The 17,419-nt window shown below is 42.3% G+C and overlaps 2 protein-coding genes across 3 annotated transcripts; one reads left to right on the top strand and one right to left on the bottom strand.

Annotated features, from left to right (window-relative positions):
- The first annotated feature begins 2,042 nt into the window (after positions 1-2,042).
- Positions 2,043-7,855, top strand: CYREN (cell cycle regulator of NHEJ). Its single transcript, XM_054988975.1, has 4 exons — positions 2,043-2,237; positions 4,650-4,773; positions 6,273-6,339; positions 6,789-7,855. Exons 2-4 carry the CDS (start codon positions 4,652-4,654, stop codon positions 7,023-7,025), a joined length of 426 nt encoding a protein of 141 aa, XP_054844950.1. The 5' UTR covers positions 2,043-2,237; positions 4,650-4,651; the 3' UTR covers positions 7,026-7,855.
- Positions 7,856-8,470: 615 nt separating this feature from the next.
- On the bottom strand, positions 8,471-15,624 carry TMEM140 (transmembrane protein 140). Of its 2 annotated transcripts, XM_054989224.1 has the most exons (4): positions 15,542-15,618; positions 14,921-15,057; positions 11,814-11,928; positions 8,471-10,842 (listed from the first exon to the last, which is right to left on the bottom strand). In XM_054989224.1, exon 4 carries the CDS (start codon positions 10,820-10,822, stop codon positions 10,208-10,210), a length of 615 nt encoding a protein of 204 aa, XP_054845199.1. In that variant the 5' UTR covers positions 10,823-10,842; positions 11,814-11,928; positions 14,921-15,057; positions 15,542-15,618; the 3' UTR covers positions 8,471-10,207. The 2 variants fall into 2 exon arrangements, with proteins under 2 accessions (XP_054845199.1, XP_054845200.1); XM_054989225.1 differs by lacking the exon at positions 14,921-15,057 and having other exon boundaries at positions 15,542-15,624.
- Positions 15,625-17,419: the final 1,795 nt, after the last annotated feature.

Here is a 17,419-nt window from a genome sequence, read left to right as displayed (position 1 = left end):
ATGGTAAGATTTTCAGTTTATAAATCTGCTGCAATATAGCAAAATGCCCAGTAGAGGGAACTGATGTCAACATGAAGCACACCTGGATTTTGAAGTCATTTAAGGAGGTTGGGAAATCTTGTATGGACTAGATCCGTGCTTTTTATCCTCTGCATGCAATGACTAAGGCTGCATTAGGCTAAAGATCTGTCTCGTCCAGTATTTTGTTATCAACAGCAACTAGCAAGGTTAACATTATTAATTGAAAAGTGTGGATTTGCATTCTCCATTTTAATGTGCCTGAGGTAGCTTATAATTTTATTCCACATAACAAACACCTAAACAGCTGGCAGCTACAACATTAGAATAAAACAAAAACATAAAGTACTCATTCCCTGTAACAGTAGTTGTTGCTTCAGTATTGACTTCTGCATTCAGATTCTACATTTGGGTAGGTGCAAATACAGTGACATGAACATGAGTAAGTCACTCACCAGTGTGGTGGCAGCATGCACAGGATGAAGCTCTAACAACGGCACAGTGATGATTCCACTGTGATTTGATCTAGTGTGTCACCCCCCCCACCCGCACACGCACACCTATTTTCTTTTGTACCGAACCTCCATCCAGCTTGATGAATAGTTCTGTGGATCTCAAAGTCTTGCACAGTTTTGTGATATTTGGTCCTTGTAAAAATGGGTGACACGTTACTTTTACTTTTGGAATTTTGATATAGACTAACATGGCTACTTATCTTGGGGGGGGCATGCTATTTTGGAAATACTGGGATTTAGATGATAATAGGGATGTTTTGACTCAGTGCAAAAGATCCTGGGAAGAGTAGAGAATATTATTATAGCAGAGCCTCAATGCACTTGCAGCCATCAGCTAAAATGAATACCCGGTGGTGGTAGAGAGTGCCTTCAAGTCATAGCTGACGGGGGCTTTCATGGCAAGAGACTCACAGAGGTGGCTTGCCACTGCCTGCCTCTGCAGGCCTGATCTTCCTTGGAGGTCTCCCATCCAATTACTAACCAAGGCTGGCCCTGTTTAGCTTCTGAGATCTGACCAGATCAGGCTGAGCCTCAATGCACTTGCAGCCATCAGCTAAAATGAATACCCAGTACATTACTAGAAAGGCTTCTCATTTTTACCCCTTTGTTCTTGGCCTTTTGGAGGGACCTGTGTGTTCTGTATGGCTTGATCAACTAACTGCTTTTCTCCTTTCAGTTCTTTCTTTTGGCTGCTTGTTCCCAGCATAGCAAGGCTTAACTGGACACTATCCATGCTCAGTGCTTGGGGTTAGAGTCAGATTAGGCTCTCTGAGGCCCAGGTTCAAATCCCCATTCTGCCATGAAGTTTACTGGGTGACCTTGGGCCAGTCACACACACTTTCAAGGTAACCTACTACACAGGGTTGTAAAGATAAAATGGAGAAAGGAAGAGTGATATATGCCACCCTGGAGGATAAACTAAATGAATAGCAAGCAAGGGTGCAACTTTGACAGTTCCTGCTTCCTGAGCCTCCTTGCCTTTCCAGACAAGATCTGGGCAGATAAGCCTGGCAAGAATGTCTTCCCTTCCCTTTTTCGCTTTTTAACTAACAGCCAGATGACGAGTGCCTGGAAACTCGGAAGCTTGCATAGAACATTATCAGTTTAGCTGCGTATAAAATGGCTTTTGTCTTCTGACCTTATGCCGGAATAAATTTTGCCATCTTTAAGGTGCTACTGCATTCCTGTTTAATTTTTGCTTCAACCAGACTAAGAAGGCCGCTGCACCGGAATTTCTACATTTTTGTTGTTCCTGGGAAGATGCAGCCTTTGCGATCCGCCGTTCCCCATGCGAGGAGAGCTTACACGACCCGTTCATTGTCTCCGACGCTTCATTGGCGGCTGCAGAGCTAGTCGGTGACAGAGGGCGGGGAGGAGGGGAACGCTAGAGATGCTTCTCTATTGGTCCAGCTGCTTCGCGGCCCGCCAGCCAATGGAGAAAGGGCGAGGTGGAGCCGGCTGTCTACGTTGCGCGGAGGGAGGTGCTGCTAGCCTGCAGGGCGGGGCTTTTCCTCGGGCCTGGAGGATCTGGCGCTGTTTTCTGTGCACCGCTCGGAGCCTGGCGATGCATAGCGGGGGCTGAAGTTTAGTTTCTCCTTATCAGTGGTGGGGGTTTGAAGGCGGGAGGCCGGCCTGGCGCCCTAGTTGGGAGCCCCCTGCAAAGGAAGAAGGGAGCGCTGCCAAAGCCCTTGATTTACAAACCAAGTAAGTGAGGATCCGTCTTAAGGTTTATGTTGCGAAGTGCCTTGTTGGAAAAGTAGTTTCAGGTGGGTGGCTGTGTTTGTGTGCAGTAGAAGAGCAAGATTCGGGTCCAGTAGCACCTTAGAGACCCACTAAATTTTCAGGAAATAAGACCAAGTGTCCAGTAGCACCTGTAAGAGTAACAAAATTTGTGGTAGGGTATGAGCTTTCGTGAGCCACAGCTCACTTCTTCAGATGCACGGCTACCCATCTTGATCTAGATTTTCAGGGTATGAACTTTCGAGAGTCGAAGCCTGGAAATCTAGTTGGTCTTTAAGGGTGACAAGGGTGCATGAGCAGGTCGCTCCTGGGTATAGCGATGGTTTTGGAGCAGCCTAAAAAGTCCATTTGATGTTGCCCGCAGGAAGCTGTACAAGCAGGAGGTCTCGAACAGTAGACGTAACAAGACAAAAGTTTATTTTTGTTAGGGTTCATGCCCTCCCTCGGAGGTCTCCTGTGTGTTTCAGTGCCTCTGGACCAGCAGGTAGAGATGCAATGCTGAGTGGTGGTTGAATTTCTTCCTCCTAGTTCTTAAAAGAGCAAGAACATAACTTAGGCTGTCAGTTTCATTATAGCGCTTTAAAAACATTGTGGCCTGTACTCAGGCAGTAGACAACAAACTACTAAAGAATCCAATAGCACCTTTAAGACTAACCAACTTTATTGTAGCATAAGCTTTCGAGAACCATAGCTCTCTTTGTCAGATGCATGGAGGGTATGAAGAAACTGGCCAGAGATACGTAGGTGGTGAGGGGAGGGGGGAGAGGGTGCAGGGAGTGAGGGTCATATAGATGTTAATCAGTTACAAAAAGTCATGAAAGAGGTGGAGTGCACAATCCAGGCTGGGTGTGACCTCTCCCCTCCATAGCAGAATCTGAATGGAATGCCTGAAGGTAGTTACTTCTGGTAATGAGAGAACCATTCATAGTCTCTATTCAATCCAAATCTGACTGAGTCAAATTTACATACGAATTCCCATTCAGCAGCTTCCTGCTGGATTTTGGTTTTGAACTTTTGCTGTTGGACTGTGGTGACCTTTAAGCCCTTGATGGAATGTCCTGGTAGATTGTTCTCCCACTGATTTCTGGATGTTGCCATTTTTAATGTCAGATTTGTGTCCATTTATTCTTTTGCACAGGGGTTGGCTGGTTTGTCCTATGTACAGAGCAGATGGGCATTGTTGGCACATGAGGACATATATCACATTGGAGGATGAGCAGCTGTAAGAGCCAGAGATTGTGTAGTTGATGCCATTGGGTCCTATAATCGTATTTTCTGGGTAGATATGTGGGCAGAGTTGGCATCTGGGGCTGTTTCAAGGTCTGATACCTGTGTGGGTGAATCTGTTAGCTGGTTCATGGTTGTTGGTGAGAAGTTGTTTAAAGTTGGGGGGGCTGTCTGTAGACAAGGAGAGGTCTTCCACCCAGGGCTTGTGAGAGAGAGGCATCATTTTCCAGGATGGGCTGTAGATCACTGATGATACGTTGGATAGGTTTGAGCTGGGAACTATAGGTGATAACCAGCGGTGTTCTGTTGTTAGTTCCTTTTGGTTTGTTCTGGAGCAGGCTGTTTCTGGGTACTAGTCTGGCCCTGTTGATTTGTTTCCTCTCCTCATTTGGTGGATACTGTAGCCCCCCCCAAATGCTTGTTGTAAATCTCTTGAGAGTCCTGATCAAGAGCATTGAAGCAGATATGATTGTAATGTAAGGCTTGACTGTAGACAATTGACAGAGTGGTATGTTTTGGGTGGTAGCTGGAGGCATGTAGATATGAGTATCGGTCAGTGGGTTTCCGGTATAAGGTGGTATTTATCTGCCCATTATATAGCTGTACAGTGGTGTCCAGCATATGATGAAGAGAGCTATGGTTCTCGAAAGCTTATGCTACAATCAAGTTGGTTAGTCTTAAAGGTGCTACTGGACTCTTTACTATTTTGCTGCTACAGACTAACACGGCTAAGTCCTCTGGATCTAAACAACAAACGACATGGTTAAAAACTTTTTTGGGAAGGGAAGCTGTCTCCTGCCTATCCTCCGTTTCTGTTGTGAAAACACAGCCTCTGTCCATAACACTGTAGTCATCCTCCCCAATAAAGTGCTCCTTATACAAATTTGCCCCTTTCTTGTTGATTTGTAATCATTGCTACTCTGCATTGAAACAGGAATTAGAATCCATAATCTAGCAGTACATGTAGTTTCAGAGAGAGAAAATTCTTTTCCAGCTCCACTCTGATTGTGTACATGGAAGGGAATTCAGAGTCTGTAAAGAGGTAACCAATCTCTGTTCCCTGCTGTGCCCTAATAAGCATGGCTGCACATAGAACTGTGAAGGGGAACTCTCTGAAGTTTCCCCCTTTTTTGTTTCGTCTTGATTAAGAGATGGGAACTTCTAAAGTAGCAAAGAAGCGGATCCTCCCAGTATGGATGATGGAGAAAATTGCTGTGCCTGCACGAAAGCTGGCAGAAGGGAGGACAAAGAGAAGAAAAAAAGTTTGGACAAGGTAAGAGAGGTTCAAGTGAATTGTTGGGCCCCACAGCCTTCACAGAAGCTTGAAAGTTCCCAGCAAAAGTTAGTATTGTAGCGAAGCAGAGGGAATTGTGAGCATTTGTTTAACTTTTCCAGGATTAAAATGACCACAATTTGTAAATTAACTTTTGCATTAGGGCAGCTGCCACTTGCTGTGCTGTTCTTTGAATGGTGGCTTTTCAGATGAATGGAAGTGATATAGTACCTGTGGAAAAAAACATTGGATGGAATAGTAAGTACCCCGAACAAAGGCAGCCTTTCAATGGTTACTTCAATCCTTAATAGTGAGTACTTCCTTACTTGCAGCAAAGGTGCCAAATGACTGCACCCATCCCACTGGCAATGATAGTACTAGGCCATTTTTGCACAGGTGATTTTTGCCGCGTTGGACTCCAAACCTCTTTGGGTTTTCTTCCAAATTCCAGATGATTAAGTCCCCCTTTGGATTTCAATGTAGTGTTTCAAGAGTTCTCTTCCAAATTTTCTCTCTGCGCAGAAAAAGCGCAGGCAGAAAACTCAGAAGAGAACCCTTGAAACACTACATTGAAATCTGAAGGGGGGGGGGGGTCAGTTGTCTGGAATTTGGAAGAAAACCTGAAGAGGTATGGAGTCAAACGCAGCAAAAATCACACATGCAAAAAAGGCCCTAAACCAAACTAGGAGAGAAGAGGTATCAGCTAGAGTAGCGGTTGGGTGCTCTTTAGAATGTAGTGGTGGATTGTGGGTCAGTGCTTGTCATTCATGGAAATGTTAACGACTTTCAGTGCAGCCCTAAGAAATTACAAAGCCCATTGACTTTGATGGATTTAGAAGGATATAATTCTTCCTAGGATAGCACAGTCGATCTCATCTTGACCACTAAGAGCCTAATTAGATTTCTTCCTACGTTTTCATTAATTTTGAAATAAATTCACCAGTTCCAATTAAGGTCCACCAGTTCCTGTCTTAAAATACCTGAATAATGATGATAATGTTGGTCTTCTGTTGCTAGTTCCAAACTTTTCTGTGCCTTCACTTTTTCTAATAGACACAGTGGAAATTACGTTTCCTTCTTTTCTCGTCACAGACCTGATGTATAGTTGTGAACTATCTATGGAAAACAGATTGAGGACCATTTGAAGGTGAAATCAGGTTCATGTGCAAAATGGTTTTTTTTACAATTGTAGGGCCAGGAAAAATTGTTGAAAACGTATTCATGTTGTGCAAAAGGCTTCAGTGCAGCAGAGAATGGAAAAATAAAAGGAGACAGGAACTGAGACCTAGTTAAGTTGGAGAGCATTAAAAATAATGAACAAGTATGTTTTTGGCAATTCTTGACCTTCTTTCCAAACACTAGTTATAGTGATTGTATCTGATTATGAAGGATAAAAAGAGATAATCTTGGAAATTCTCCCACATGCTTTTTTCTGTCTGCAGCAGCGAAATTTTACTTACTGTATCCTTCGGACTTCACATTATGATTTTTCTCTGTAGGACGGAGACTGTCTATTGTATGAATGAAGCAGAACTGGTAGATGCAGCTCTTTGCATTCTGGCTGAGGTGAGCATCTGTTTATTTCATTTTAACCCTCTTCCCCAGTGGAGATGCAAAGCAGCTTTCATCATTCTAGGGAGGCTCTTGGCTACTTGCCCTTTCCCATTATCTGATTGCGGTGGGCACCGCTTGTCTGAGATGTTGCTCTCTGAAAACGGAGAAAAAGGACAGCTCTGGTGATAGTTTTTTGCTGTTCCACCTCTCTGTAGTCAAAGATGAGGCTACAATGTATTTTCCAAGCCACAGAGAATCACTCGTAATTTTATAAATGGGAACCAGTATGGTGGATATCGCTGTCTTGACTGTTTACATTGTGCATTTGTCTCCTACTTTTCCCTGGCAGGACGGAGCAAAGGCACAATGCCGTTACTCCTTACTTAATGTGGGAGAACTATGGCGCTCTAAGGGTTGCTCTTCACCTGCAGAATCATATACATGTGTGTTTACTTTACTAGAAATGCAAGGACAGAGAAGTGGAGAGCGCATCATCGGAAGATGAAGCCCAGGACCCTCTGCAAGTAGTGGCAGACCCTCTGAGGAATTCAGTGAGTAGATGTGACAGCACAGGAAGCAGGAGCCCTGCAACAAGCCCCAAGGCTCCAGACAAACGGGAGGCTTCAGCCTGCAGTGAGAAGACTAAATCAGAAGATGATGATGCTTTAAAATATGTCAGGGAGATCTTCTTTTCTTAACTTCCAAGCTGAATACATTTCTCTACATTCTGGCAATTAAGGATGCTTTGTGACATGAGGGCAACTTCGTGGTGACAGCAGAGGGGAAGTACACAAGTACTGTCATAGGTTCTTTGAAAGTGACTATTGTTCATTTGCATTTTAGTAACTGAACTGAATTACCAAAGAGGAATGATAGCGAATGTTTCCTACATGCAGTCTGGCTTCTTATCCATCTCCATCTCAGGCTGCCCTGCTTCAAGCTAGCGGCTGTGCTGGAGCCAAGCACTCAGCATGTTGATCTACAAGCTCTTTAATCCAGTGGATGGATGGCATCTATTCGAGCTTCTAGAGGCTCCTCTTGCCCCATCGCCTGCCTGTCCTGCTCATAGCCCTACTCTTTTTACTTGGTCCTCCTTCCTTCGTTCTAGGAATGCCAGATCCCAGCCTAGAAAGCAGTCTGTTCCTAGAAGGGCTCTGAAGTAGAAGGAACTTCAACAACTGTAGCTTTCTTCCTGTTGCAGAGATGAATTTCTCCCCAGCTTGTTAATTAGTTTAAAAGGATAGTTTCTCATGTAGTCTGGCAACCTAATTTTATTCTGCTGTAGAGGAGCAAGTGGTTTGCGCTGCGGTGTAATTTTTGTTGTTGTTGATCTTTACTCAAGAATAGGAAATGTTGCCAGCCCAAGTGCTGCAAGGGTCCATGGCTGACAGCCTTTTAATTGCAGCTGTGAGCCACCACTAACACCTGTTATTAAAGGTAATTTTATGTTCTTTAATGTTTACATAAAGTATTATTTAAAAATTAATTACAGTGATATATGTAACAAAAAGTAAACATGTTTTTATACATGTTGAGGCAGTTAAGTGTTTTTATGATGGTGGTTCTATATATCCAGCCAAAGGGGTCTTGACAATACTGTACTTGGACCAGGTGAACTGCAAATACCAGTGACAGTGTTGAGAGGCATGTCAGTGCCTAATCAACAGCATTTCAATCACGTACAGTCAGTTTGGTTGAAATCTTACTTGTACACAAGACATAATGGGTGTGGAAAATTCTTGCTCACCAATTACTGCTGCAGCCCTGCTAACTTTGGCACACTGAATTCTACAGTTGAAGGTTTTGAGCTTAAAATCAGGCCTTAATGCCTGTTGGCGGTAGACTGCATCTCATTCCATGGCAGCAGTAACAAGCACACGTCTCATGGGAAACGTGGGCTTGAATGGTATTTGGAGGAATTATAGCCCTATCATCACTAGTGAGGTTTTTATCATTTTGGATGTATATACGTTTCAACGTATAAAGTAAGTGCCCAATTTCAACAGAAATCCTTGACTATGATACAGCTCTGGTGTGCTAAATTTTGTTTATTTGGCATGGAATGACTGACCTATGCACCTCAAAACCATCATGCCGCCTAAAAATGCTACATTAGTTCTAAAAAGCCAGACACATCAAGTAATGATGAACAAGACTTTTATTTGAACATTTTTGTTGGAAGAACGTAAGGTTGTTTTGTATCAGCCGAAATTGGTGAAAATGTGACCAGATGACTTATACTGAAACAGTTTTTTTAAATGTAGCATTACTATTTCTAAAGATGAAAGAGTTTGCTTTGTTTCAAATTGTTACCAAGAACCAAGGGAACAAAAATTTTGTTTCTGTAGTAATGACTACTCAACAGCATACAGATAAATCAACGTGCTAGTATTAAGAGTTATCACATCAAAATCATCTGTATGCTTGGAACAGACCTAAAAATGTTTAAAGAGAAGCCTTAACAACTAGTTAAAAAGGAAGACGGGTTCCTAACTGGGTACCAGAGAGAATGGTCCTTTTCATGTTTGCATATCTGGTCAGTCTATTTCTTGAACATCTTTTTGGGCCTGCAGTGGAGTCTTTTGCCTGCCATAATGTGGGCTCTTTTCCTAGTCCCGAATTCCATTTACTATGTGGTAGGAATAGATAGATATCATCAGCCTTTTTCTCCTTTAAAATGTTGAAGAGGCACCCCAACTAATTGTGAGTTACAGTCAAGCCAATGTACCTGTCTTCGGTTCACTGGAGCGTTGTTGTTTAAACATCAAAGAACAGCACCACAACAATATCAACTTAAACAGTATGAATTATGGCAATTACTTGTTAATTATGAAAGTACTTGAACACTGTCCTGCTTAACCTATAGTTAACCTATATCCTTTTTAAACAAACTGTGTGATGTTAGTAGATTTGTAACAGAAAAGGAACCCACAAGTCTGCCCAGCTAGACAGAAATTCTCTCACCACAGCTTTCTTTAGGATGAGAGAGACAGCAGCAGTCTCTTCCTAGCAGCCAAAGACAGCTCCTGCCTTCCTCTCACGCCATCACAAACAAGAGAAGAGTAAGCCTAAGGAGTGTGTGTATGTGAGTTAGCGATCTCAAGTAATAGTGGACTTTTGTGGGCCCCTGTAAAAAAGCTTGTCATCGTTTGGTGATTTTTCAAAGAGCAGCCATTGCAAGATTATACACCAAGGCAGGCTTGAATACTTCCAAGAAAATACCGAAACAGTTAACTGCTGCTTATTGCTAAAGAATGTGCTAATATTCTTTTCTGAAAGGAGGGTCTCTCTCTTGAGAGGGTGTATTTCTCCTATTATTTTGGTACAACTCATGCAATCTTTCTGTCCCTGAACAGCAGCTATAAAAGTAATATGCTAGAGTAAGACATACATTCTCCTATAAAATTGCAATCCCTCACATTCAGCTCATCTGGGACACAGAAGGGCAACCTGTGGGATGCACCTGCTTATCCTGCCCAGGATTTGGTATGCCAGACAGAAGCATCTGCCAGTTGAGTGCATGCTTCAACTGTGACCCAGTTTTTTTCCTTCCCTGCCATTTATAAGGCAGGCTTCTTTCCCCAAAAGCCAGCTGTGGGGGGAGGCTGAAGGAAACAATTAACACTCATGTAATTTTTAAATTGGCAGTCTTTGCGGATGGCTGTTTCCCACTGAGGAGTGCGTGTTGGCTTGGCTTCATAGCAGCTGCTTTAGAAAAGCCGAATCTCAAAGTAATTATCTTGCAGAATCACATATGCCAGAGCAATACAACATTTGATCTGCCTCAGTAGAACATAGACTGATGTGCAGTTGTTGCTCAGAAGGCCCTTTTAACATGTATTGCCTTACACTAATATATGAATCTGGAACTTAAACATACTCATGGGATGCTCTTTACAAGGAAAAAATTGCTTGGGAGAAGTGCATCTTTGAACTTTGCCAAGTACATACCAGCAAGGACTATGTGGAGTAAGAGCAAGGCATGAGCCCCAAGTAAGGCTGCAAAAACCTTCCCAAGTTCAGAGATCTGAATCCACCTCTGAGTCTGGAAGAGAAATAAGCTGAGACCAGCGGGCAAGGTCAGAACACAAACAGCCAAGAGAGTACAGGTGAGTTTCCACCCATCTCTGTCTTTCAAGCACATGGCCTGCAAGATGGTAGTGGTAACATAGAGGCACAACACTGGTGTGCAATAGACACAAATCCTGGACAACATCAGTGCAACTTTGTTGATGCCCATCTTTTCTAAGTCCTCAGACAAGAGGCAATCTAGTTTTTCTGCTTCCTCGTTCCACAGGCAGAAGTTGTAGAAGCCAATTTTCTTGGTTGGAAGGCTGACAATATTCCCAGTTTCCCAGATGAGAGCATAAAACAGCAAAATAATGTAACCGGTTGCCAGAGAGAGGTTACTTAGGTAAAACAGACATGGAAAGTATCTCTCCCACCATAGTCCTATGTTGGGCTTAGAGATGGCACTTTGAAATCCAAGCTGCATTTTTATCTGGAATTCACCTACTAGGAGAAAAAGAAGATCAGTTTCAAGTATAGCCCCAAACAGAGCCTGAATCAAGTTTACAGTATGCAGCAAAGAGGTTCCGTTCATAACTATTCTTGGACAGCCTTGCTTAGAGCGACTGTGGGAACGGGTGTTCAGCTCAGAGCAGAGGGGGTGCACTGCGCTAGAGAGGGCCAGCAATAAAAATAAATATTGTTGCTGTGGAGAGTGTGCTCATCCATTGAAGTGACAGTGGTGGGGGGGGGGGCGGGACTTGTTTGCAATTTTTTAAAAAAAATTGACAAAAAATAGTGAGACCAGCAGGAGGGGAGAGTTAGCTTCCCACTATTAATGTCAGAGCCAGGATCAAATACTCATGCAACTGCATTCCATAAATCCATATTAACCACAAGGGATGGAACAGCAGAGGGAAATATCCCATTTTCCCAGCAACAAAATTATTACTGTTTGAATGGAAGAGGAGTGGAGATGCAATTACCAACAAATAGAAGCCCTCTCTTAAGCGTTAAATATGTGAATCCTATGAAAATTTCTATTTGGAAAGCTCTTAACTGCTAAGTCACATTTCCTGTAATGTTATCCTATCAGGAAGGAAACTATTTATAGTGTTCTACAAGGGTTCTTTTACTTTCTGTTACAACAAACATAAGGTACTTCAGTCTGCTTTATACATGCAGGTGAAAAAATGGGAATAAGACAGAAGAATGGACTGCACCACTTCAGATTGCAGGAGGGAGACCATGGGAGGTTCAAATTTTGGAATACTCCCCTATGTAAAAAACCCCCCACAAAACATAAATCAACCTTACTAAGTAAAGAGAGGGCACAGAAGCTTTATCCCTGCTGTGTTAAGTTCTTAAGTGTTAAGTGTTAAATAAGTATCTCCTCATGCCTCTGCCATTTCATTTAGTTAACCCACCACAGAGGACACAAGCTGTTAAAAAGAGCATTTAGACTGATAAATTTGTACCTTTAATGGAAGCTTATTTTGCTGTAATTCCAAGGTTTCAATGTGATTGTCCACTTTCTTTTTAGTGCATCTGCTTCACCATGCTTTCTTGGCCTTAACTTCAGGCTGACAATACCTGATTGGAGTGGGGGAAAGAACATAAAAATCAAGTTTCACTATGGAAGAGAAAGTCAGTCATTCTATAGTGCAAGTCAAAACACAATAAATGAAGTAGTATGATACTACAGGCTTCCAAGAAAGTAATGTTTCTATAGGTGAGTAAGTATCTTATAATATTACACCTACCTCAGCCAGATAACTTTCTGTAATAAACAAGTTCCAAGTAAGATCATGCAAACATATACACAATGCTGATGAAAAACAAGTTACACACCCTGAGCTGACAGGCTATATCTTCTTACTGTTGGATATTGCACTGTCGTGCTAATGCAGTGACTTCCAACTGGATTTTCGTGGATGGAAAACACAGGCCAAGAGGTGAAGAATTGTTAAAACCTAAATGGCTGTGAAAGGGGATTAGACAGACTCCTGGGAGCACGGCTCTATCAATGGCTACGACTAGCCTTCACATTGAAAAAGAAGCTATCTGCTCAGAGGCAGTCTGTCTCTGAGGAGCAGGCACAGGGGAGAGGCTGCTAACGTATTTGACTTATGGGCCCCCCAAACATCAGGCTGGCCACTGAAGCCTATGATTTCCTCTAGACCATTTTGCACAGTAATCAGCGAGTGGTGAAAGTTGATTCAGAGGGACACTGCTGCCAGGTGTAAAGTCTGTACCGACCAAAGAGGGCTCCCACGGGTATGCAACCACCCAATATAAGACCAAAGGTCCCCGTGAGAAACAATACATATAATAATCTATATAATTATTTTCTATTTAAAGTGCAAAGTGCTCATACATAAAATGTGATTGGCTATAATAGCCCTAGTATACCATAAACAGTTAACAATTACAACCATTGATAAATACAATACAATTAATTATGTCAGTTACAATCATAAATTCATTACTGACTAGTCATAAGTCAGAATCATGGTCTTTATGTATGAGCACTTTGCACTTTAAATAGAAAATAATTATATAGATTATTACTTGTATTGTTTCTCACGGGGACCTTTGGTCTTATATTGGGTCAGTGTAAAGTCTGAGCAATGCTTTTGTCTGCTCTTCCTTGTTTACAGTTATAAAGCTTAGCTGTGGCCAGAGGCGCATGCCCCTGGCTTGGCCCACTGGGTTCAGAACTGGCAGGCCCAAGATATAGCTGGTTATCACTTGTTTTATTTCTACCTTATTTATTTTGATAGTATTATTTATTGTTGGAAGCCACTTTGGGTCCCTATGGTAAGAAAAATTATGGCAAATATTCTAAGCAAGTAATTATGTAAATTTTCCAGAGGTTTTTAAGCCATGGGGGTGGCTTATTTGAGGAGATGGGGGTGAAATATGTGCAACTATTAAACCTGCACCTTTTCCTGCTTTAACAACATGAAATGCATAATCCATTATTTAGTTAGCCTATTTGGCATGAAACTTCATTTTCCACAAGCAGAACTGCAAATATACCAGTTCTGCAGAGAGCGAAACAAACTGTTGCATCCTATGCTACTTCAGCACATGTATTTTAATTTTTGAAAAGTAGAAAAAATGTTGAAAAGAGCAGTAACCAAGAGAAAATGCTGTTTGGACACACTCATACAGTAAGTCTAGCAACAGATGTAGAAATCAAGTTAAAACTTTATAGTACTGAAAACACAGAACTGTTCAATTATCATCACAGACATTACAGCTTATTTGGGACTAAATCACATATAATCCTTGAAAACACTGAATATATGGCTACAGTATACAAAAGAATAATTGTCTAATTATTATCTTACATTATAACTCTTACTATACATACAGCCAATGTGATGTAGTGGTTAGAACTGAGGAAAGTTGGGTAATGTGAAGGAGCATTTGAGAAATCTAAAGAAAATACACATGGGGCCTTATCCATGTAAGACAGACCCAGTTATTCTTCTTGTTTTCAAGATGTCAGGTTCAGGATCAAGGATCAAAGAAGGATCAGGGCCGTTAGGAAGGAGCTCAAATTCCCAAAAAGCCTGAAGGAAGAGGACTCTAACTAGGAGACCTGCAAGCCTGTTAAAGGAACAGGTCTTGCCTTTGAGAAAAGCCCTGCTCTGTGTGCAGTTACCACCCCGCTCCCAGTGGCTGGGGATACTGCCTTCTCAGCAGCAGCACCAGTGGTGCAGGGCCTTCTTAATGGTAGCAATGTGCAATTCTTTCCTCTACACTGAACTCAGGATGAAGCCAGTTTGCCACACAGGAAATGCAGGGAAGTTTATTTAATCCTAAAGATATTCTGCAGTGCTAAAATACAAACAACTGTGGTCGGTTTTGTTCTACCTCTCCACGTGATGCTAATTCTGCTTTTTCCTCCATGTATTGCTGCCAAGTTTTAGCCACTACTGGTTCCTCTGTTTATATATATATATGCTTATTGTATTCTTGCCATTCTAAGCAGTCTGAGTTCATACTGATTACTGAATAGTTTGCATTGGTTTACCAAAATTTATAAATATTTTTAAAAAGCAGTTTCCCTTTCTTTTTGAGAAGTTACAATGTTTGGAAAAAAACTTTTGGATTTAAAGTAGGTATTTCCTATTTATTACAGAGCATTTTATACACACTCTCTAACAGGCAGTATTGCCTAAAAATAGGTGGGAAGTATTAAATAGGTTCTTGTTTTCCCTATTTAAATTATACACATTCACTCTGTGTTATTTTCTGAAATAAATTGCCCCCTTTAAAAAAAAAACTAGACCTCCAGAGTATGTGTGCATGCACACTCAGGCACACACAAACCACATTCATTAAAAACTAAACTAAAGGACCCCCAATACACAAACACACACACAAAACACTGCCTCTTTACATAATGCATGAAGATAAAGAACTTCATAAACACCACAGTAAAGAAAAAAAAAACCTCTACAAACAGCAATACATAAGACTTAAAAAAAAATCAGCTCACAGACACTGGAAGTATATCAACAACAATATTGTGAAATCGGAAAGCCATGAAGAAAAAGCAGGGAAGACAGACCTCTCCGCGTTCCAAAGCAGTGCGAACTGAAGTTTCCTTCTGTGCCCTGAAGTTAATAGAGTTCAGGAGTGAACCCGCATTCCGCAACAACTTGTGTGTTTTCAAGTCGCCAGTGAATCCTGCACTCCACCTACAACCTTCAGGAGACAAGCAAAGACCGCTCTGTACATCAAAAGGCTAACGACGCAGCCGGAGAAACAGTTTGCTGTAGTGCGTTTTTTGGACAGTTGTACAAAGTCCGCCGCCGTTAAATTGTTTCTAGCTGTGTTTTGTATCGTTGAGCCCATCCAAACTGAAGGAAGGCAGAATATTCATTTAACGAATAACCAGAACAAACTTCTCTCGCTCCAGCGTTGTGAAAACTCCTAGGCGAACAATGGTGGGATGGGAGGGCGAGGGAGGGAGACAGGAACTGCTGAGGCATCAGTAACGTGATTGCGTTGAAAACCCTCTCAGGTTACGAAGAGTCAAAAACAAGCCAGCGGAGCAGCCCTGAGCCAAGGCTTCCAAGGGAGCCAAGCCCCCAGTGCCTGTTTGCTTCTTCAAAAGTCCTCAGTGCATTTTCTTTGACAAAAACAAAGCGCCGCAAGGGCTCCAAGTATAAAAAGGCGAGAGATTTACCTGCTCCCCGGCCTCTCCGCGGGCGCCTGAACCCCCGCCTCACGCTCCAGCAAACTTCTCTTCGCCTTTGACTCCCGCTGCACGGTCACGATCACGTGCAGCACTGACTGACGCGCAGGTTTGCAACCAATTTCATTTTCGTTTTCGGGTTTCCTTATCTGCTAAAGCGGTTTCCTGCGTTGAGATCACCCGCGCCTCTCTTGAGACATGTGATTGATCTAGAAATGATGTACTCTTACCTCCCCGACGCTTCTGTCTCCCCTGTGGGCCAATCGTTGAGCCTAACGTCTCTGTCCGCGTTACGGTTTTCTGTGGTTGTATCCACACGGAAGTTTTGCTCCAGCCTTGCATCCGAACCGGAGCGCTGTTTTTAATGCCCCTGAATTCCCAGCAGCAGTGAAGGCAGAACAGCGAATGCGAAGGGAGCCTTTGACGCTCAAGTATGGGTGTTTCCTTTTAATACAAATTCAGTATGAATTGGGTTTTCAGAACAGGCAGGACTCATGTGCTTTGTTTTACAGCTGTATAGCAGGAAGGGTGTTCAATGGCTGAATAGGTATATCTTTCTTACAGCAGAGAAACTCTGATTGGAATTTATCAACACCAATGACTGGAACAAGTTATTGCTTGTCGTTTGTGAAAGGTACAGGAGCTCTGCCAGAAAAATAGCATGGAAACCTGGCCTCGAGATGAACAAATAAGCAGCAAATGAACATATTGTGTGTTCATGGTGAAAAATACATGTGGAGGAGTAGGGAATTCTGGAACTTTCCCAGGGCTGCTTTTATGACTCATTGCCTGATAGAGGTTACTTGAAAATAATTTTGGGGACTGTGTGGCAAGCCATTTGTATACATTCAACGACCTCAGGTCTGGAATAGCTCTTGCTTGGTTGCATTGTGGAATGATGTGGGACTGCTGCCCAGGTTTGTAGAATCGCCAGTATAACCTGGAGATATTATGCTGGGCCTCTCAAACTAGCCCATGATTCCAAGAACTATCTTTGAGGAATAGATAATCTATATCAATCCACAGTTATTTTACCTGTTTATTAGATTGCATCCATTGGCCATTTTATTGAACATTCTTCTGCACAGCTTGTATTAGAGCAGGCTGTTTTGTTAAGTTACTACTAGCAACATAGATGGATTTTAAAAAGGTTATCACACCATTGAAAAAGAACAATCCACTTGTGCTCAGAGTACAGATTTGTTATGGGAAGTGTTCAATAACATGCAGAAAAACTAGGCTTGCTGACCAAGCTGAGAAATTCGTAGAGATTTGGGGGCAGAGTCTGGGGAAGGTGGAGTTTGGGAAAGGGAGGGAACTCAGTAGGGAAGTGATGCCATAGAGTCCAGCCTCAGAAGCAGCCATTTTCTCCAGGGGAACTGATCTCTGTTCTCTGGAGATCAGTTGTAATTCCAGGAGATCACCAGGCCTCAGGTGGAAGTTGGCAACCACACAGGATGCTGAAGAGACCTTAAGATCATGGTCTGAGAGCTCTACTCCTTTTGATATCCAATGTGATTAGTAGTTCTGGAGGGTTCAAAAGTTAGCATATTTTGTTCTGGTATTTGGATCTTAATAAAAGGTTATTGATGATGATGTTATTCAGCACTGTGGATACCTACTTTTCTATTCACCTTGATTCTCCTGCAATTTTCTGATTATCTTCAGTGGGTAGTCCTGAATTTTTCTATACATTCTCTTTGCACTGTTTACAAAACATCAGCCCCCTAGTCTTTTTTTAAAAATGCCCCTCCCTACATCTTAAAAGCCTTTCTGCAACTCTGATCTTAAGTGTCACGTAATAATCTAATGTGAATATATCAAAGCCTTGTGATAACCTAATCTGATGGCCTTGTGATAAGATCCTGT

Source organism: Eublepharis macularius, chromosome 9 (genome assembly GCF_028583425.1).
Source record: "Eublepharis macularius isolate TG4126 chromosome 9, MPM_Emac_v1.0, whole genome shotgun sequence".
Taxonomy (NCBI): domain Eukaryota; kingdom Metazoa; phylum Chordata; class Lepidosauria; order Squamata; family Eublepharidae; genus Eublepharis; species Eublepharis macularius.
Note: the sequence above shows the minus strand (reverse complement) of the source record. Positions and strands in the feature narration are given on the sequence as shown.